The following is a 23,667-nucleotide window of genomic DNA, read 5'->3' as shown; positions in this document are numbered from 1 at the left end:
CCACATGTAAAACAATTCTAAGTTGAATGTATTTTATAATTAATTGTTAGAACAATCAATAGATTCCAGTTGATTTGCTAGAGCACAGTTAGTACTGCAAAGTTAACAATGCTTGGTAGATTTAGGTGTTTTGATCCAGGCACCTGAGTTCCCTTTAATTTCTTCTTTCAGTTTTTCCTCTTTTCTCATTCCTCCAGCACCTTTCTATTTTAAGTGGCAATCTACCCAGTGAGTAAGGGGAATCTCCCTTCCCATGCTCTTTTATTCCTATTTCTGAAATTTTCTCTTTTACTTCCTCTCCCTCCCTTTTTCCAGCCCACATATTGCACTTGGCAAACATGAGGATTTGATTGTAAGCCAAAAATGTAAAGTGGCACCAGAGGCTTTCTACATCTCTGTATGAATGGATGTGATTGTGTAGGTACTTGCTTTTGCAGGTATGTGTCCATCTTTTAGTGTTACTGCACTGCCTCATGAACTTCATGAAGCCAAGCCTCACAACTTAGTCCCCGCCTCTTTCTCTGGCATTCAGCATAAAAGCTTACCAGAAATATTTCAAATGCAGTGGTTCTTATCTTTTGTTGCAGGTTAAAACTTAAGCAAGGAATTGAAGAAAACTATACAGGATCACCAGTTTCTTTTAGAGAATCAGCTGAACAGGTTGGATATTAATTTTTAAAACTAATATTTAAATTTTACACATAAAATTATAGAACTAAATCTATTATAAATCTGTTTAAAGGGAAACAAAGTAACATATTTTATTAAATTAATAAAGTAAATAATCAAAACTTAAAAATAAATTTGTCTGATATTAAAAACTATATGTGCTTTTACATTATCTTTTACTGCCTAGTGAGCTTTAACAGAAATCTATCATAGTTCTATACTTTGTACAAGTTCTTCATTTTTCTGATAAAAATAAAGAAAGAATGATGGCAAAATTAAGATAGAAAATTGACTATTAATCTGATTTTATTTCTTGTGAACTATATTAGAAACAATCTGTTAGTAGCAGATTTCTTGCAAATGACAGTGAAATCCATCCAATGAAAAATAGAAATCCAAGTTTCTGCTGATAGGTAGATCCTAAACAGAGTAGTAACTATTAGAAAATTTATCCAGTAATTAAAGCTAAGCAATACTTTTTAGCAAACTGCCTAGTTAATCTATTGTTTCTAGTCCTGAATGAGGGTTCAGATATTAAAATATCAAAGTGTTCTGTTTTTTACCTGCTTATTCAAATTTTTTTAAGTGCATTTACTAAATGAAAGCCAGATTGAGGAATAAACAAAAATGTATAGAGAAAGAAAAGGGAATGGGAAGGAAAAATAAACTTAAAAAAATCCAAATTCAATTGAGTTGATAATCAGTTGTAATTTTTTTTGGTGCTGCTAGATACTTACCAACATAATCAGTTATAAAAGTGAAATTCATGGAAATATAACTTAAGTTTTGTTTGCTTGTTGTTTTGTTTTATTTGATAGACACATCTGGTGGTGCTCTGGTTTTTTTTTTTTTTTTTTTTTAACCTGGCTCTGCAATCAGGGATCGCTCCAAGCAGAGTTGGGAGATTGAACCTATGCTGCTATTTGCAAGTAAAACACTCTACCTCCTGTATTATCCTCTCAAGCCCAGGAAATATGACTTTTTCATTTTTAGAGAGCTACTACAGGATGTCACATTGTGGTATGAAGTTTAAAAACAGGGGGGGTCTACTATATTACTTAGTTTAATGTAATATTAAAAGTAATCATCGGTGTAGCCAGAAGTCAGCCAACAGGCTAGTAAAAATCAGTTATTCCCTACTGTCAGCCAACTTTTGCATACATGGCAGAACACCAAGCAAAATTGTTAAAATGAGTAAATAAACATACAGGGCAAGTTGTATATTTATGCACATTTTTCCTAGAAGATCTATTTTGATGAAACAAAGAGGTTGGGAAAGAAGCTTAATTATTAAAGATTGATTTGTGATAAAAATCTCATAATTTGATGATTACATCTAATATGCCTGAGAAAGTAGTTTTGGAAAAGTCAGGGCTAAAAGTAAGTACAGTACAAGAATAGGTGATTGCTTTACATGGTGCTAACCTAATTTTATGTCCAGTTCCACATGATCGCTTGAGCATCCAAGAGTCCTCACATTAAACAGCCTGATAGTTGGAGCTCCGGATCTTCTGAACACTGCTTGGGAGTCCTTCCTGTCTCCCTCCCCAAAAATGATATTCTGTCTTTAAGGCTTAAGCAATTTTTTCCCAATAGTACTAATATCTGTGACTAATTTCCTGTGGTTTCTAAAAACAATAGCCATAACTTTATTTTGAATTAAATTTTAAATAAAAGGAAATATTTCATTATGCTACTCCTCTGGTGTAGAAATTGGAGTAAAAATGAATGGATGTTATACTAAATTGACCCAGAGATCTTTGTGTGTGTGTGTGTGTGTGTGTGTGTGTGTGTGTGTGTGTGAACTAGATAGTATGTTTTATTTGATTGTTTTGGGGCCACCCCTTGGTGGGTGTGGCTCTGTGCTCACGAGTCATTCCTGGCAGACTTAGGGAACTCTATAGGATATTAAATAATATAGGATGTTGGCAAAATGCCAGGCAAGTGTCCCCTTCTTCACTACACTATTCTTCAGCCCTTCAAGATAGTTTTTATTGCATGAAACTTATTAAGAAAGATATAAGGGGAAAGAGATAATGTGCATGTTCAAAAGAGAATGCAGGCTTCTCCAGAGTGAAAAATAAAAGATTATCGACTGACTTTCTCCAGATGCTCTTGTATTTATAAAACACATTCTGGAGAGTTTTGACACTATGCTTTCCCTTGTTGTGAATAAACATAGTATTATGAAATATGTTCTATTACTGAGAATGCAATGTCTGATTCCTTTGTATGAGTATTTCTTAAAATGCATGATTGCCTACACACACTTGAAAAATCCAGGAGCTAGTAATAGTCTCTGCAGCAATTGGGGGACATTTTTTGTTTGTTCCATTACAGTAAGCAAATTTATAAGGGGATGCAGACTCATCTTTTTAGCTGGAAAGGGGGCAAAAAGCCAAGTGTGTTTGGCAATCTCTGAACTAAATAATCATATGACTCTGTAATAGTAGGAAAATTCATATTTATTAAACATTTAAAATTAGACATATTTATGTACATTAGTTCCAAGTAGAAGTTTTAGGTAAACAGCATAATTATTATCCTCAATCTGTAGATTATAAAATGAAGCATGGTAAAAAAAATTGCCAAGATCAAACAATTTTAAAGAGTAGAAAAATATTTGAAGAGTGATTGTCTTATAAATATTACTTTCAGTAATTATAAATCATTCTCCATTTTGTATATTAGTTATCTATATTAATATGAATCTATAAACATTAATCATGTTTATTAAAATGTCAGTTTTTATAAATTTCCATAAGTCAAAATTTTGATGCATTTGGTATATGAAACATAAAATTCAATGTAAAACCTTTGAAACTAAGTAATATTTGAAAACATAATATAAATACAACAGATAGTTAGATTCTATAAATGAATAATAAATTATAAATCACGTATATATAACCAACACAGTTGATGGGGTTAATGAACCAAAATATTTAAATACACAATAAAGTTACAATATATGAAAACACAAACATTTCAATTAATCCTTAACATAGTTTAAAATTTTTAAATTATAAAATAAACAAATAATTTTTAATTTTGTAAGGATGCAAGAATATAAGAAATGCCTAGTGCTCTAAAACTGATATAAATTAGTAATTTGCTAAAAAATTTACTTTATTAGTATCTGACATGTACATACCTTTCTAGCGTGACTATGCTGTTTAGCTGCAAAGGGTAAAAATACCAATGCTTAACATTTTTTGGTTGGTTATTTTTGGAGCCACACCCTATTGTGCTTAAGGGTTATTCCTAACTCTGAACTCAGGAATCACTTCTATTTTGGGGGAAAGGGGACATATCTAGAGGCGCTCAGAAGTTACTCCTATTTCTGCACACTAAGAAATCACTACTAGCAGGCTTGGGGAACATATGGAAGGCCTGTGATAGAGCCCAGGCTAGCTATGCAAGGCAAATGCTCTACCCGTTGTGCTATCACTCCGGTCTCTTAAGATATTTCTAACAGTGTAATGTATATTGAAGCAAAATGTGCAATTGAGGATTTTGCATCTGTCCATAAAAAAGTTTGATCTAGGGACAGGAGCGATAGCACAGAGGTAGGGAGGTTGCCTTGCATGCTACCTACCTAGGACGAACCCCAGTTCGATTCCCCGCATCACATGTGGTCCCCTGAGCCTTCCAGGAGCTATTTCTGGGTGTAGAGGCAGGAGTAACCCCTGAGCTCTACCGGGTGTGGCCCAAAAACAAAACAAAATAAGTTGATCTATACTATAGCAATATAATTGATTGCTCATTCCTATTGATAGGAATAAAATATAATTTGTGTATCAACACAAAATAGGTTTATGAGTTTAGGGGAAAATAAAGTACCTAATATATTACAAGTCTAATAAACATTAATATAGTAAGTATATATTTTATATACATTTAAACATTTGGAAGAAAAATATATTAATGGGAGTGATTAACTTTAGAGAATATAAAACTGTCAGTGGTCAGAAAGGAAGTTTTGTATTCTCAAAAATCTGTATCTAGGGCCAGAGCAGTGTTGCTAGAGGTAAGGCATTTGCCTTGCAAGCGCTGGCCAAGGATGGACCTCAGTTCGATCCTCTAGTTTCCCATATGGTCCCCCAAGCGAGGAGTGATTTCTGAGCACATAGCCAAGAGCGTCAAATGGGTGTGCCCCCCCCCCAAAAAAAAAACAAGCATCTGTATCTAGATATATCATGTCACTAATTTTATTTCCTTTAAAATGTCCACAGCAAGCAATTGAAAGCTTTAAATAATATATATTGGATATTATATATTATATATATTGTTATATATAATATATTATTATATATTATGTATTATAAGGATGCTTTTATTATATCTGAAAATAGGTATCAAATGTATCAATATTTGTTATTATTTAATGTGTACATAATCAAAGCTATGATAGTCTAAAAACTTCATTCTGAAACTTTTAAAGTATTTTGTATGCCTTGTCAATTTTTACAAAGAAAATGAACTACTATTTTCATTTATTATAAAATTCATCATGTATAAATATAAGGATGCTAACAAAGATTTTGCTTTTTGTCTTGTTTTGGGCCACACTTGGCAGTGCTCAGGAATCACTCCTTGCGGATTTGAGGTAATTATATAAGGCTGAAGATTAAACCCAGGTTAAGAGCATACAAGGAAAGCACCTTACCTGCGCTACTATTCTTTAGGTCCCCAAAATTTGTTTCTAATCTCTTATCTTGTAGTTAGAATATTGGGCCACAATTTATTATGCTCAGAGTTTATTCTTAACTCTGCTCTTAATAATTATCCCAGAAAGTGTTTGGGTGCTATATCGAATGCAGAAGATCAAATCTGTCAGCCATATGCTAGGAAATGCCCTGTCCACTGTACTATCTGTGCAGATTCAGATTTCACGTTTACCTATGGCATTAAAATAATAGTCCTGACTCTGTTCACAGGAATCATTCCTGGCAATGCCTGAAGGACTATACATGGTATTGGGATGAAACCCTGACCATCTAGGCACAAGACAAGCATCCTGCCATCATTCTGGCATCAATAAAAGGGCCACTATTAAATATGGCTTTAAGTACAAAGCTGTACTTTTTTGTTGTTACAAATTACTTAATTTTTTTGCCACACCCATTTGATGTTCAGGAGTTACTCCTGGCTAAGCGCTCAGATATTGCCCTGGCTCAGGGGGACCATATGGGACGCCGGGGGATCGAACTGTGGTCCTTCCTTGGCTAGTGTGCTTGCAAGGCAGACACATTACCTCTAGCGCCACCTCACCGGCCCCGAATTTATTTAATTTTTTAATGAAAAAAATGACATCCCCCTTGGTTCTATCAGACCATGAATATTTAATGTGGAAGATTCAATATAAGGTCAGACTGAAATTGAATGAAGTTTGGTTCAAATTTATGAAAACTAAAATATCATTTCAAGTATAAATACAGCATAATTTATATATTTGTTTTTAGAAATGGTAACTTAATTTTGGAGATTCTGGCTTAGATTAATTGCTGTTATTTATGTAGAATTGTATTTCAAGATTTAGTAACCTGAAAATAAAGGTCTTTTTCATTGTATGAAAAAAACCAGCAACAACAACAACAAAAACCCTATAATTCCTGGGGCTAGAGAGATAGTACAGGGGCCGGTAAGGTGGCGCTAGAGGTAAGGTGTCTGCCTTGCAAGTGCTAGCCAAGGAAGGACCGCAGTTTGATCCCCCGGCATCCCATATGTTTCCCTCCCAGCCAGGGGCAATTTCTGAGTGCTTAGCCAGGAGTAACCCCTGAGCATCAAACAGGTGTGGCCAAAAAAAAAAAAGAGAGAGAGAGATAGTACAGTAAGTACGACATTTGGTTTTCAAGCAACCTACTGGAATTTGATTCTCTGCAGCCCATATGCTTCCTTAAGTCCACAGTTGAGTATAGAGTCAGGGTAACCTCTGAGTACAGTCTTCTGTGGCCCAACCACCCTTCCCAAATACATTTACTTATAGTGTTTTATCTTGCTTCTTATACTTATTTCTTATAGGATTATAACCTTAAAACACAAGTAAATTTACAGTATACTTTATTTTTATTTAAATAGCACTGATCCTCAAGATGTTACATATTTTGAGTACATATTTACACCTTTACAAACTATATTACCTCACTATGATAGTATTGAAAAGAATAAATCTTGTACTACAACTGCCAATTAAAACCCTTATAACTTTTAATTCTCTCTATTCTCTCTCTGGTACTGTGAGTTCTGTGATCTGATGTTTTAAAGGTTTTTTATAAGGGATATTATTCTTTTTGAAAATGGTCATTTCATTTCATTTATTTTTTTTATTACCTATGTCACTTATTGCTAAGGTTATTTGGTACCTGTTTTTATTCATATTTATTTTGTTTACTATGTCTGTTTTAATTATATACATATTGTCACAAAACAATTCTTTATCTTATTCCATTGCATATATAAATGCATTTTATTTAACAATTTAAGTATTATTAGACACTTGAAATTTATATATATACATATATTAATTATAAATAGTCTACAGTGAGCATAGGTGTATGTATGTATATATATATATATACACATAATCCTTGCATGAGTATTTTTGTGGGTTTTTTTTTAGCGATTCTTGGCTTTGGAATTGCTGAGTCAAATGATAGATACATTTTTTGAGAAATACATACTATTTTCTAAAGAGACTATACTAATTTATGTCCATCAGAAGTGAAAGAAGGATGTTCTTAATATACCTTTACTTCCCCTGTAAAACACGGGGTGTTTGCAGTTTTTACATCTACTTCTAATACATGTATTAAGTGTTATTTCACTTATTAAATTGCATTTTTATAACTGATAATCATAAACTGTCAATATCTTTGTGAAGTCAGTCTAGCTCTTTTCCCCAGTTTTTAAAGAGCTCGTATATACTCATTTGATAGTTATTAAACTGTATGCATAGCAGCTGAGAAATGTTGCCCACATGGGAAACAATTTATACAAATATTTTAATATGAAAACCTTTTAAAGAGCATATAAAGTATAAATTAAATCATTGTTTTTTCAGTATTCTGCTCAGATGGATTCTTCAGAGTCTGACTATTCTGAAAATTTTGGCAAAGTTCATGGAATTTTAATGTATAAAGACTTTCTCAAATATTGGGATGATGTAGAAACATTCCAGGCAAGAGAAGATGATGTTCTGATTGTAACCTATCCCAGATCAGGTAAGTTTTTTGGGTTAAATTGTTTCAATTTCATTAAATAACAATAAAAATATACATTAATACTGCTCAATTTTTCCACTATTATTCTTCTTATTAAATAAGGTTCATTGTAAGTTTGATAGAAAAAGAGGAAAATATTTAAATTTTAATACTAATCTAAAACCACAGTAGAAAACTATAACTTGAGCAAAAATGACATATATTACTGGATACTATAGAAATTTCTATACTTGAGGATTATTGAATAATGAAACTTAACTAACTTTAAAGTCACGAACTTTACCTTGTTTATATAATCATTGCACAGACAAATTGGAAGTGATTTTCACATAGTCAAAAGATCACCTTTTCAGGGTAGATAGTTCAAGAGAATGCCTGCTTTCAAAGTAGCCTGAGTTTCATTCTCTGATGCTACATAGTCCAGCAAATCTCCCAGAAACACTCCTCAACACTGAATCAGGAATTACCTCTGAGAAGCACCGGGTATTGACAAAAATCAAAACACACACACACACACACACACACACACACACACACACACACACACACACACACACACACACACACACACCACTTTAAAAAAATATTGACCAGTTCCTCTTTTAATTCTATCTTTGTTTGCTTTGTTTTATTGTTTTTTTTTTTGGGGGGGGGAGGGGTCATACTTGGGTTGTGCCCACAGCTCACTCCTGGCTCTATGTTCAGAAATCACTCTTGAGTTCTTGGGTGACAGGAATAACACCTGGTTCTGCGGCATGCAAGATAAGGGCATCACCCATTGTACTATCTCTACAGCTTCTTAAATTCTATCTTTTTATATTATATGTAATATTTATTTTTCGAGATTAACTCAATTTCTATTCATATATTGGAGTGTTAAGATGAAAAGAAAAAGGAACTGGTAAGGAATTGTGTGTGTGTGTGTGTGTGTGTGTGTGTGTGTGTGTGTGTGTGTTTGATTTGTTTTTGGGGCTCACCTGTTTGTGCTCATTAATCCTGAGTCTGAACTCAAGAAATATTCCTGGTGGGTTCCAGGGTACTATATGGAATGCCAAAGGTGAAACTCAGGCTAACAGCATACAAGGTAAGCACACTAACCTCTGTAGTATCACTTTGGTTCCTGGAACTTCCTATCCTTTTGAGCAGTTAAAGTATTTAAAATACTATATATGTTTTTTAATATCTTTATTTAAACATTGTGTTTACAAACATGACTGTAGTTGGGCTTCATTCACAAAAGAACACCCCCCTTCATCGTGCAACTTTCCCATCACCAATGCACACATGTTTTTGGATACTCTTACAATGTTCTTTCATTTCCCCTTGATTTATAAAAAATTGTTGTAACCTGAGCAGTGGCGCAAGTGGTAAGATCGCTAAGCCTCGGAAGGACCGTGGTTCAATCCCCTGGCATTCCATATGGTCCCCCAAGCCAGGAACAATTTCTGAGCGCATAACCAGGAGTAACCCTTGAGCATCACCAGGTGTGGCCCAAAAACCAACAACAACAACAAAAATGTTGAAATATGTGGTGACTAAATTATCTTGCTTCAGCATCTGCATCTTTGATATTTATCAATCAGCCATGTTTTCTATTTTTAGTTATAATGTATCCATAATGTCTTTTATACATTATTTGTCTTCCCTTCTGCTTATGCATCATTTTGCTTTACTTATGCTGTTACTAGAGAAATATTTATCAGGCACCACTTGATCATAATTTTTTTGGTCTGAACAAGGTTCCTTTTTATAAGTATTAGAAAACAACTCAAATTATTTAGGGTGAAAGAGTTTGTAATATGAACTAAAAAAGATTCTGTGCTTTCTTCATTAGTTTTATCTTAAATTTTGTTTAGAGAGGCTTTATAATTTAGGATGTAATATCTTTTAAATTTCTTGACTCACTACTATATTATCTAGTCTTTATCTGAAAATAATTAAAACCTCACCAAACAATGGTCGCCTTTCTGAAAGTGATTAATTTATGTCAATTATTCACTAATGTTAAATTAGATTACCCTGTCCTCTCGAAGGCTTCTTCTTTTCTTTTTTTGTTTTTGTTTTTGTTTTTGTTTTTGGGCCACACCCGGCAATGCTCAGGGGTTACTCCTGGCTGTCTGCTCAAAAATAGCTCCTGGCAGGCACGGGGGACCATATGGGACACCGGGATTCGAACCAACCACCTTTGGTCCTGGATCGGCTGCTTGCAAGGTAAATGCCGCTGTGCTATCTCTCCGGGCCCTTGAAGGTTTCTTTATTAAAAAATTAAAACATAATATAATAGGCGCCTGGGTTATATGGTGCTTTGTAGGGTGCTTGCCTTTGCATGTGAGACTACTACTCAATCCCCAGCATCCCATATGGTCCCATGAGCATTTCTTAAGAGCAGAGCCTGAAGTAACCCTTGAGGATGACCAGGTGTGGCCCCTGTCACAAACACCCATAAGGATAGCATCTATATGCTATGTCAACTGATATTTATTGTGTTTGTTTAAAATCCTGAATCCACTTGTACTATAACATCTTAATATATATATGTGTATATATATATATATATATATATATATATATATATATATATATCGTATTTTCCAGCATATAAGATGACTTTTGAAACAAAAAAAAAGTCAACCAAAAATCGGGGGTCATCTTATATGCTGAGTATATCTCGAAAAATGTTTCTATATGCCACTAAATGAAATCGTCTGGATATTGCCACAAAACAAATTTTCCAGCTCAATCCTGCACCAATCACTGCAAGGCTTCTCGGCTGCCTCTCTAACTCAGCCAATCCAAGCAGGCTTTTTATGCATGCAAATTAGACAATGTTCTGTACCAAATCTACACTGTAAAAAGCCTGCTCAGATTGGCTAGAGTCAGAGAGGAAGTCTATTACAGTATAACCTGGCAAAACCTTTGCTTGTTGTGATTGGCTCACTGTGATACATACAGTTGCAGCACAGGAACGTTCTGTCTGATACAGCGAATATAGGCCTAAACCTATGTTTTAACTGCAAAATTAGGGGGTCGTTTGCTTTTTGACATTGTTTATGACATATCAAAAGAACTTTGAATATCAGAAGACAAGTACAAAACTTTTTGTTTTTCAGTGTCTTCTGAACTAAGACACAACATAAGCAGAAGAAAGCATTGTTTGTGGTTTAAAGTATGCTTGAATAATATTATTCAAAATTGGACTCATGCCACAGCTGTCTTTTAGTTCAGTATTTGTCCAAATTTACTAGGTTATTTTGATGTACTATAAAAATAAATATTAAAGTTTTCCTTGATTGATTTTTCCTATTTTAATACCTTCCAAATTACACTACATTTACATAATCCAACTTTGTTTAATATGTTATAAATCCACTACTTGTATCAGACAATGTGGTTATTGGTAACCTGAGATTTATTTAATTTTTACAGGTACAACTTGGGTTAGTGAAATTGTAGACATGATCTACAAAGAAGGTGATGATAAAAAGTGCAGAGAAGATGCCATTTTTAATAGAATACCTTTCCTGGAGTGCAGAAAAGAAGATGCCCTAAATGGTAATGTTTACATAGATTTTTAAAACTAGTGATGTACTTCGAGGGAAAATTACAAATGATACGATCAAAGAGACTAAGCAAAAATGACAATGCTGTCCACTTTCGCCTGAATAACATGCACATTTAAATTTAAATCTTGATAGACTTTAAAGCATGGTATGTAACTAAAATAGAGAATTTAATGATGGCTCTCACATATTTTAGCACAGGCTAATAATTTATTAATATTTTTCTCCTTACTTGTTAAATGTAATAGCACTTTAAAACTAGAAATTATTTCTAACTTTTTCAAAGTATGTGCAGTAGGATATTCACATTCATCCCTTTTATTGTCAATAATTATAACCAGTATAAATGTAAAATCAATAGTATGACAGTTTAAATAATTCTATAATTTAATTACATAATTAAAATTTATAATTTCTGGGAGGAGAAAAAATTTTAATTACTGCATATTCCTTGATCTTGTAATTTCAGTATGATTTATTAAGAAGAGAAATTTAATGTCAAAAATCCAATTTGTTCAGCACCAATTTCATCCATCTATTTCATGAGTCAGAGGGAGAGTGATATGCATAGAATGATTGCACTCACTTGTGGCACTTGTGGAGTATGAAAAAGATAATATTGTAATAATATCCAGACACAATAGAGAAATGGGCCAGGAGGACCAGTACATGGCAGGAAGTTTGCCATAAATAGAGGAGTGCTAGGGTACAGAAGGGTTCTCTTGGAGCCAGAGCAATGGCGCAACAGTAGGACGTTTGCCTTGGACCTAGGACCTATCGCGTTTGATTCCCTGGCATCCTATATGGTTTCCCAAGCCAGGTGCGATTTCTGAGTGCACAGCCAGGAGTAACCCCTGAGAGTCACCGGGTGTGCTCCCCCCAAAAAAAGAAGAGATCTATTTAACTATGATAGAAACTATTTGATCACTCTGGACAAAACTAAATGAAAAGATAAAAAGTGATATGCATCATATCCATTTAGTAACAATTTTACAAGCCACTGTACCTAAAATGGTTAAAAAAAAAAAGAGAAAAGAAAAATGTCTACCACAAAGACAAGCAGGGGAAATGCCAAGGGAGAGAATGAAAGGGAAACTGGGAACATTGGTGGTGGAAATGTGCACTGGTGAAGGGGGTTGTACACTCTATGACTGAAACTCAATCAAGAACTACTTTAGAATGGTGAAACAAAAAACAACTATATTATATGAACAACTGTAAGTCATGATAACAAAGTAATTTTAAAATAAATAAATGACACATGCTGAATCAAAAGATGGAAATTAATTTTAATCCACATGTTATTCATACTATATATTTATATTAATAAATATACAAAATAGCAATTATGTAGATTTATGTAGATACATAAAATGTATAATATTTTATGTCTAAGATTGTGATTCTAAATATATAGGTATATTTTTACAGAAAATCCATAACCCATGAGTGATAAAAGTGATAAAATGGAAAAGAAATGCAATGAAATGCTCATGGTCAAAAAAAATCCTTAAAATATCAGATCACAGAACTCATAGTACCACAGAGGGAATAAAGAGATTTTTTTAAGAGGGAGAGGGGGTTCAATGGACATCAGTGGTATGATTTGACTTTCAATATTAGCATAATGATGAAATGCTTTTTGTATTTATATTTTTTCTGGTACACCTATTAACCTTGTCATAATTAATCTGAATTATTATTTGGATGCATAACAAGTCTCTTTAATTATATTTTACATATTATAATTCTTAATGTATTTTTTAAATTAGGAGTTAAGCAATTAAAACTGATGGCATCTCCAAGACTTGTGAAGACTCATTTGCCACCAGAACTTCTTCCAGTCTCATTTTGGGAAAAGAATTGTAAGGTAAATAAATAAAATACTTATAGAAAATAATTCAACTAAAATATTTTGAATAATTAGTTCATATAAAATATATATTAATTTTATTATATTATTTATTATTTATTTATTTATTATTTTTATTATTTATTTATAATTATTATTTATTATTATATTTATATTATATATAAAATATATATATAAAAAATATATATTGGTTCACTGAATTAATAGAAATATAATAAATATCTGTATGGTCAACATATGCATAGTTTTGAATAAACAAATAGCGAAGATAATTTTGAATAAACAAATAAGCTCTAAATATCAGTTTGCTTACTTTTATAAAAAAGAAATAAAATGAAGTAATTTTGCAAATATTTAATGGTTATCCAAAATAAACACCCAATAAATTTTTATTGATTGTATAGTTATTATTAATAATTTTGTTGGATTTATCTACCTTCAAACTATTGTTCTTGGAAATGTAAAACATGAAAAAGTAGTAGATAAAAACTAAAGCAGTGATTACAAATTGAGTATATATCATGTGCCACTAATATAATAATCACTGAGCTATATAAAATTCTTCTATTTATAAACATATGGTCATTGAGGGAAAGGGACATATTTACAAAAGACAATACAAGATATCACTTAAGTAAACTAAGAGAAGAACTCTAGTCCAGTCATTGAGGGTAGGGCAACCAAGAGGAAGCTGCATCTTACCTTAGATTTGAATTATATATTGGAATTAATTTATGTAACCTTGGAGAGAATGCAAGACCATCTCAACCCAATTCAGTTTAAGCTGAACTTTGAATGTACACAGAGACTGGATAAATAAAGGAGATAAGCTAGCATTTGATTACCACAGATGGGACAAGAAAAGAAACTTATAACAACCATTGAACAATTTTTTTCTGTACTCAGATATTTTAATATATTTGACATATTCTGTATTTTCCTGGTTCAAAATTATAAACATTTTTCTTGATTGTTTTTATAAAAGCAATCCTAGCTATTCTAAATAAATATTAGTGAATTTGTTTCTAACAAAATAATCTTAGTTTAAAACATCATTTGGTATTTTCTAAAAGATATACTATTTTTTTCCTGGTGCCCCAGAAATACTATTTTTTAAAACACGTAACAAAACCATATGCAATTATTTTGTGTAGTAGGCTGTTGCTCTTCATTACTTCTTAATTCCACTATACACTTACTATAGTCTCTGTCTTCATAAAGGTAATTATCAGAGATTAAATATCATCATAGGCAGTGAATATATTTAGCACTGTTTATACTATTTTCCAAAGAATTTATTGCATTAAAATTACATTAAAAAGAGACAAATTAAAATTATTATTGAAAGTATATTTGACTAGAAACTAAGTAATAAGAAAGTGTAGAAAGAAATAAACTGTAAATAAGTAAATAACTGAAATATGAGAATATTGGAGAAGTGTAGCAGAGGTACTGTTTCATAAGGAAGATACAGGTCTGTTGTTGTTGTTGCCTTTTTTCATTTGTTTAGGGCCATATCTGAACTGCTCAGGGCTTACAACTGGCTCTGATATCAGTCATCATTGCTGATTTATATGGGCTCACATCATATGACTCACATCATATGGGCTCAATGGGTCAGATAGGCATGTGCAAGGTAAAGACCTTACATATCAATGCAATGCTTTGTTGAAACAAACAAACAAACAAAATAAACAAAAAAGGAAGTTTCAACTTAAGTCTTCAGAAACAAAATCTTTAGAATACTGACTTGATTCACAATTTGATTACAAAAGTGGTTAGCTTAATCTATAGTCATATAAATCATATACCTAAAATTAAAATTATACAAGATAGTAGCATAAAATATAACTATAAAACTATAACTATGAAACATTATTTTAATGTTTATTATTAAAGGAATGACCACAGATTAGAAATGAAGTTAGTTGAAAGAGGCATAGATTGTGTATCAAAGTAACAAGGGTCTTTACAATTTGGGATTTATTCCTAGAATATATTATAATCACAACTAAATTTTGGATAAATTAGTGATAGGAACCTGAGAAAACTGCAGGCAAAGTCATATCTTCAAGAAAGACCTAGATATTCTTTCAAATGTAGGTAGAATGTGAAGTTTGGTTTATAGAATAGGAACTGAAGTATTAAGAAAATAGAAACCTGCTTTAACTTTTTAACTTTTCTTTAACTTATATCTCCTCTTGCTGTTCAAAATGAGATAGCAAAGTCTGAGAGAGCTTGAATTTATGCTATTATTGGATATTATATGATATGGATATGGATTTTGAGATATACAAACTATTGAAACTATATTGAGACTATAGTGACTATTCAAGAATATCATGAGGGGCCAGTGAGGTGGCGCTAGAGGTAAGGTGTCTGCCTTGCAAGTACTAGCCAAGGAGGACCGTGGTTCAAGCCCCGGGGGTCCCATATGGTCCCCCCAAGCCAGGGGCGATTTCTGAGTGCTTAGCCTGGAGTAACCCCTGCGCATCAAACGGATGTGGCCCCAAAAAAACAAAAACAAAAACAAACAAAAAAGAGAGACGCAGAAAAGTCTCACTCATCTATGGGTTTTAAGAAAAATAAAAGTCATTTTTGCTACAATCCAGAGACAATGAGAGGAAGGCTGGAACTTCATGACGTTCACCACAAAGAGTGGTGAGTGCAGTTATAGAAATAACTACACTGAGAACTACCATAACCATATGAATGAATGAGGGAACTGGAAAGCCTGTCTAGAGTACAGGTGGGGGTGGGGTGGGATGGAGGTAGATTTGGGACATTGGTGGTGGGAATATTGCACTGGTAAAGGGAGATGTTCTTTCCATGACTGGAACCTAATCACAATCATATTTGTAATCAAGATGCTTAAATAAAGATATTATAAATAAAAAAGAATAATATGAATAAAGGAATGGAGTAAAGTTCTAAAGTAAAGTATATAAGAGCCATATTTTATATAAATGTTGAATTCTACTTATATAATGGACAAGTAGAATTTAATATATATCTAACTATGATTGAAAATATTGAACATAACTTTAACACAAAATAATGCTCATCTATGGAAAGGATGTTTTTTAATAGTGAAACCTAAAATGAAAACAACTTGTTAGAATGTATCACAAGAGTAAAAATAATAAATGTAATGACTACAATAAGACCAAGGTATTGGTCTTAATCATATCAGTAATCAAAAGAAAATAAGGCAGATTTTACAGATAGTATTATTCACTAGCCTTAGGAAACTTTAGGGGTCTGTTCTCTTTGTACTTAGGCCAAGGTTATTTCTTTCCATGTCCCTCATATTTTGGTGGGCCTATGCAAACAACAATTGCCACTCTAACACCATTTTTATTGTGCTCCTTTGACTCTAATCCTTAAAAAGAACTCACTTAAAATTTGAGGTTAACTTAAGCTAATATGCATGTATATGGAAATGTAAGAAAATACTATGCCTGTAATGTTTAAGGAGTTACGTAAGTTTTATGGCTTTAGATTGCCTTGTGTACTGTTAAGAAATATTATAATGTGGGGCCGGGCGGTGGCGCTGGAGGTAAGGTGCCTGCCTTACCTGCGCTAGCCTAGGAGACGGACCGCGGTTCGATCCCCCGGCGTCCCATATGGTCCCCCAAGCCAGGAGCGACTTCTGAGCGCATAGCCAGGAGTAACCCCTGAGCGTTACCGGGTGTGGCCCAAAAACCAAAAAAAAAAAAAAAAAAAAAAAAAAAAAAAGAAATATTATAATGTGTTACAATCTGGGGACTTGAGGGACAAAGTAATTGTACATGGATTCTGTCTTATTTATCTTAATGTTCTTTGGCTGAAATTTCAAAGTTAAGATATCAGCAAGGGGACTTCTGAGAATTATGTTATGGGTGATTGTCCTTCCACTGTAACTTTACTTTGTCCTCTTTCTTTGCACCCTTGTTCTCATAATTAAAAATAAAAAAAATAAAAATTAAAAAAATTTAAAAAAATTAAAAAAAGAAGATATTTTTCCAATAATTTTGAGTATCAGATTTGGAAAAGATAATTAAGATCTCATTCAATTCACTTGTCACTAGACATTTTAGGTTATAAGTGATTTTTTTTTAACTATTTGGCGGAACATACCGGTGACATTCAGAGAATGTGATTTGGGGAACCATATAGGACATCGGGGATTGAAACTAGGTCAGTCCTGGACAGCTGCGTGCAAAGCAAATGCCTTACCAACTGTGCCACAGCTCTGGCCCCTTTAAAAACTATTTTAAAGTCTTTTTTTCTATTTTTAAAAATTATTTATAAATAAATTATTTAGGGGCCAGAGAAGAGGAGCAAGCAGTATGGCATTTGCCTTGCACACACTAACCTGGTATGGTTTGCTGTTCAATCCCCTGGCGTCCCATATGGTTTCCCAAGCCAGGAACTATTTCTGAGCTCATAGCCAGGAGTAACCTCTAAGTGTCACCGGGTGTGACGCCCCCCCCAAGGAAAAAAAACCAAAATCATTTAATTCAATCCTTGTGAGATACACAATTACAAAGTTGCTCATTATTGAGCTTCAGTCATACAGTGTACAACACTTCACTATTGCAAATTTGTTCCACCAATGTCCCCAATTTCTCTTTTGTCCTCTCTCCTCTGTGAAAGACATTTTTCTTCACTCTTCCTTTTATTTTCAGAACACTGTGGTTTACAATATTGTTACTGAGGGGGTATTAAGCATGGCATACCACTTCATCTCCTTTTATCACCCAGTTTTTGTCTATAGTGATCACTTCTATCTATGATTGTCATGGTGGACCTTTTCTACCCTCACCGTACTCCCCAACTATATATGGCAAGCTTCCTACCATGTACTATTCCTCCTGACCCTTGCCTCTATTGTTTTTGGATATGATTATCTATCCAAAGATATTCTGAATATTATTGTCTATCCAAAGTATTATTATACTATTTTAAATAAACATATCCTATGAGAGTATTATCATTCTATGTCTCTCTCCTACTGACTCATTTTTATTCTCAGCATTATAATATCCATGTCAGTTATAGATAAGCAAACTTTATGGCTTTATTTTTCCTACCTACTGTGTAGTATTCTATTGTATAGATGTACCAGTTTCTTAATCCACTCATTGATTATAGGGAACTTGGATTTTTTCCAGATTCTGGCTATTGTGAACACTGTAGAACTTAACAAATGATAGAATTGTTTAGTGTCAATATTACCTAAAATCAATATTCCACTTTTGCTAATTTATTGTTATTTGTTTATATGTGAAAGGAAAAATAAGGAAGACATGTTTGATTTTTCACCATTTTATCACGAATTAAAATGAGTCCTCAAAAACATTTCTTCAAGAATATGAGTGATGAAAAAAGATTTTATCTTAATTATACAGAATAATCGGGTTGTATACAGCCAGATTGTATGCTTTACTTTATTGAATGATTTATGAAATTGTTTATTCTTATATATTTGTCTTCAGTTATGTAATCTAAGCCTCAGTTTAGTTTCTTGTATTTGTCTGGCCTAAGATATTTTTAGAGGTAAATGATTGGTCCACACTTTGTGATGCTCAGGGGCAATTTCTAAGTATTTTGTTCAGGAGTGTCCCTTGCGGTTGTTGAGTGACCATATGTTATGCCACAAATGAAACCAGTGTCAGTTGCATTAAAGTCAAGTGTTTCTTCAATCATTGTACTATCTTGCCACCATGTCCGGCACAATTTTTAAATTTAACTTAGGACATAAACTTAAATATTACATGTACAAATTAAATAAAAATTAAAAGTCACAACTCACATTTAAGAAGTGCTTCTATTTGAGGCCTGAGATATAATACAGTGGAGTGGGTGTTTGTGTTGCACATTACCAGCACTGGCTTGTTCTCTAGTATCCCATAGTATCTCCAAAGACTGCTAGGAGACATTCTTGAGCACAAAGTCAGGAGTAATCTCATGCATAGCCAAAAATTAAACAAAAAAAGAAGAAAGCTAAATATGATGTTATCATTTCAGATTATAGGTTTCTTCTTATAGACATTCTCTACAATAATTATTTACTCTATTTATGACTGAAAGCTTCCTTTTCACATTGTTAGAGCATATCTTTAAAACATTGATCATTTTATATATCATTTTTATCTTTTTAGATTATATATGTGTGCCGGAATGCAAAAGATGTGGCTGTTTCTTTTTATTATTTCTTTAAAATGGTACCTGTTCACCCAGATCCTGGAACTTTTTCAGAGTTTGTGGAGAAATTTATGAATGGTCTGGGTAAGTTCCTATCTCCCTCCCTTCCTCCATTCTCCCTCCTTCCTTCCCTTTGTTCCTCCTTCCCTCCTTTCCTCCCTCCCTCCTTCCTTCCCTCCCTAGATGATGGAGGTTATGGTCTCTCTGTGTAGTGCATTGGGTCTGATAGTTTGACATAAATTTAACTACTTTTTCTCTGAATCATTTTCAAGATAAATTAGATGAGACAAACAGCATTTATAAAGGGATTAAGGTATCTGATCTTGAATTAAAACAGAGAAGTTCTAGAAACCCTTAAAAATCATAGTACTTCCAATTACAGATGGCAAATGCTCAATATTGACATTCCATTTCAATACTTAAAAATAAATTTATAGAAGACTATTTTTTGTGTTTGTTTTGTTTTGTTTCGTTTTGGGAGGCACACACAGTGATGCTCATAGGTTACTCCTGGCTATGCACTCTGAAATACCTCGTGGCTTGGGGGACCATATGGGACACCAGGGATCAAACTGAGGTTTGTCCTGGTTCAGTCAAGTGCAAAGGTAAATGCTCTACTGCTGTGCTATCACTCCAGCCCTAGTTATTTTGAGGGTTGAAGTTAACAATTTTTGCCTATGTTATATATTATATAACCTGAGTCTCCAATTATTTTCTGATCTTATTTTATTTTATTTGAGAAAAGTATTTGAGAAAAGCATTTCACAGGATGCCATTAAAACTCCAGACACCAAAAAATAGAAAATTTTCATTTATTCCCCCAAATTTCAGTTGTTATTTGGGGATAGACAGTGTGAAATATATTCATATTATGTACATATATATATACATATATTATATACATATATTCATTGTATACATATGTAAATTTCTTGTTCATCACACCAATACATTCTAAATATCCTGCCCAAATTTATTAGAATCACACAAGTATTAACTTTAACAGAGATTATGAAAAACTTAATTTTTCTGGTTAGCTCCAAACTAAAGTAGATGAGTGAATGTACAACTGGATTCAAGAAAGGAAGCATTCAGAATGATCTCAAATTGAGTATTGAAGGTTATTTGGCACTTAGAAATATTGAATAATATTTGAGTGGCTAAATGTAAGACATACTTTGTTTTACATTTTAGGAAAAATATTGTGACCTAGGATCAGAAACAGCACAGTTAGATCATTTGTACATGGCTAATCAGTAATCAATTACTAGCTCAACATACAATTCCTAGAGCTCCAGCAAGAATGAGTAAAATATGAGGCCAAACAGATAGCATGGAGGTAAAAGCATTTTGCCTTGCATGCAGAATGTTGGTGGTTCGAATCCCGGCATCCCATATGGTCCCCTGAGCCTGCCAGGAGTGATTTCTGAGCATAGAGCCAGGAATAACCCCTGAGCACTGCCAGGTGTAACCCCCAAAAACAAACAAACAAAAATAAAAGAATGAGTAAAATATAAGAGTAAACATCAACAGTAAATTCTAAACTCTGTCAGGTGTTTCTCTAAAATTATTTTTAATAAGTAAAGGAAACATTAAAAATAATTAATTAGAAATTATATTTATATTTATATTATAATTTTAAAAATCTGCCTTATTGCATGACTTATTAAATGTGCTCTACTACCACAAAAGGGATAAATATTATGACTAAATATTATTATGTAAATTTTTCTATATAAAGACATTAAAAAATTTTAAAACAAGAACTTAGTGAAAAAATTGATATTTTCTTCACATATCATTGTATTTTCTTAATATTTTTTTTTACTAGGTGGTAAAATTTTTATCTTGGTTTTCTTTTTTATTTTATGGAGACAAAGATACAAAGAAAGAGGACAAGGTGAAGTTACAATGAGAAGACAATCACCCATAAACAGAATTCTCAGAAGAAATCCCTTTGCTGACACCTTAATTTTGAACTTTCAGCCAAAAAAACATTAAGAAAAATAAAATAAACACATGCACAATTACTTTGTCCCTCAAGTCCCCAGATTGTAGTACATTATAACATTTCATTTTTTTTTTTTTTTTTTGGTTTTTGGTTTTTGGGCCACACCCTGTGATGCTCAGGGGTTACTCCTGGCTATGCGCTCAGAAGTTGCTCCTGGCAACATATGGGGACCATATGGGACACTGGGGGATCGAACCGCGGTCCTAGGCTAGCGCAGGCAAGGCAGGCACCTTACCTCCAGCGCCACCGCCCGGCCCCAACATTTCTTAGCAGTACACAAAACAATCTAAAGCCACAAAATTTATTTAATGCTTTTAACATTGAAGGCATAGGTTTTTTTACAGTTCCATGCACATGTATATTAATTTAAGTTAATTAATTTAAGTTATCTTGGTTTTCTAAGTTATTTATTTATTTTTTTTTTTGGTTTTTGGGCCACACCCGGTGACGCTCAGGGGTTACTCCTGGCTATGCGCTCAGAAGTCGCTCCTGGCTTGGGGGACCATATGGGACGCCGGGGGATCAAACCGCGGTCCGTCTCCTAGGCTAGCGCAGGTAAGGCAGGCACCTTACCTCGAGCGCCACCGCCCGGCCCCTCTAAGTTATTTTTGATGGGATGTTGGATACAACATGATATTCAGGACTTAGAGATCTCTCCTGAGAGTCAGTGTTCAGAGAACCATGTGTATTCCAGTTATATTGCTTGTAAGGCAAGCAATATCTCTGTAATATCTCCCTAACCTTAAGTAAAAGAATAAAAAATTAGAAGAATATATTCTATTTAAACACATCAGATTTTAGTATGAACATGACAGTAAGGGTTTTTAATGCCACTTACAGATACCTTGAAAATAGTAAAAATCTATAATTACTAATAGTTTGTAAGTGATAAATTTGAGTTTAAACTGAATTGTGATAATAGAATGTTGAAAGTCTACAACTTTAATTTCTTCACTAGGAACCTGGTTGTACATACATATATATTAACACATACAATTAGACATACAGATTCGCAGATTTTAAAGATACTGGAATGTTCTGAATAATAAATTAAATTAATTAAATTGATTAAAAGTAGTTTGGTTTGTTTCTATATCACAAATTTTGACATACTTGAAATGTTGATATGTTTCTCTGTATGTATTCAACATTGTTTTATTTTCTAGTCTCAGAAAAATTGTTTAAAATGTAATACTGATCACTAATATTAATTCCATAGTAATTTAAGTTTATATTTGAATTTTACTATGTTTACAATCATTTTCAAAGTATATAAAGATGGCACTATTCTCTTACATGGTTCTTATTTCTAATTTTAGTTCCATATGGCTCTTGGTATAAACATGCAAAATCATGGTGGGAGAAGAAAAATAATTCACGAATGCTATTTCTTTACTATGAAGACCTTAAAGAGGTGAGATACTGAAAATATGGGGACAAAGGAGTTTCTAAAGTCTGAATATTTAAAAATATTTTATGTGTATATGTTTTTTTACATAAATTATGTTGTGGCCTTTTAGAGTTGCAGTAACAGAAATATTTACATTTAGCATAGATACGAAACTATTCAGGAAAACATTTTAATAAATACTTTAATCTTATCTCAAAAATAATCAAACACAAAGTTTGAACAGCTCACATATGCAAAGAATAGCAATTGAGCAAAAGTAAACTGCTTTTCAAATCTTTACATGTTACAGTAATCAGATATAGACTATAAGTAACAGTACTAAATATAAATATTTCAATAACAACTTATAAGTTTTTTAAATATAAGAAAACAAAACTTTATAAGAATTGACAAGAGGTTTACAGAAAATGCCTTGCACTCATAAACCTGGGACTGATACTCAGACCCTCATGTGGTCTGTGAGATCCACCAGAATTCAGAATTCAGAGCTAGGAGTAAGCCCAGAGCATAGGCAGGTATGGTGCAGATACCAATTAAGTAAAGAAATAAAAACAGACAAAAGGGCCTGGAGAAATAGCATGGAGGCAGGGTGTTTGCCTTGCATGCAGAAGGACAGTGGTTCTGATTCCAGCATCCCATATGATCCCCGGAGCCTGCCAGAAGCGATTTCTGAGTGTAGAGCTAGGAGTAACCCTTGAGTGCTGCAGGTAACACCCTCCCCCCAAAAAAAA

At 33.1% G+C, this 23,667-nt stretch overlaps 1 protein-coding gene across 1 annotated transcript in view; it reads left to right on the top strand.

The window, feature by feature from the left end:
* Positions 1 to 564: 564 nt before the first annotated feature.
* The window catches only part of LOC126032373 (sulfotransferase 1E1-like), a 30,247-nt gene continuing 7,144 nt past the window's right edge, over positions 565 to 23,667 (top strand). Inside the window, exons 1-6 of the mRNA XM_049790031.1 lie at positions 565 to 660; positions 7,733 to 7,892; positions 11,319 to 11,444; positions 13,225 to 13,322; positions 19,472 to 19,598; positions 22,845 to 22,939. Coding sequence (XP_049645988.1) covers positions 7,745 to 7,892; positions 11,319 to 11,444; positions 13,225 to 13,322; positions 19,472 to 19,598; positions 22,845 to 22,939 — 594 coding nt within the window. The 5' untranslated portion in view covers positions 565 to 660; positions 7,733 to 7,744. The remainder of the gene's footprint in view (positions 661 to 7,732; positions 7,893 to 11,318; positions 11,445 to 13,224; positions 13,323 to 19,471; positions 19,599 to 22,844; positions 22,940 to 23,667) is intronic.

Source organism: Suncus etruscus, chromosome 16, assembly GCF_024139225.1.
Source record: "Suncus etruscus isolate mSunEtr1 chromosome 16, mSunEtr1.pri.cur, whole genome shotgun sequence".
Lineage (NCBI taxonomy): Eukaryota > Metazoa > Chordata > Mammalia > Eulipotyphla > Soricidae > Suncus > Suncus etruscus.
This window is presented reverse-complemented; position numbering and strand designations above follow the sequence as displayed.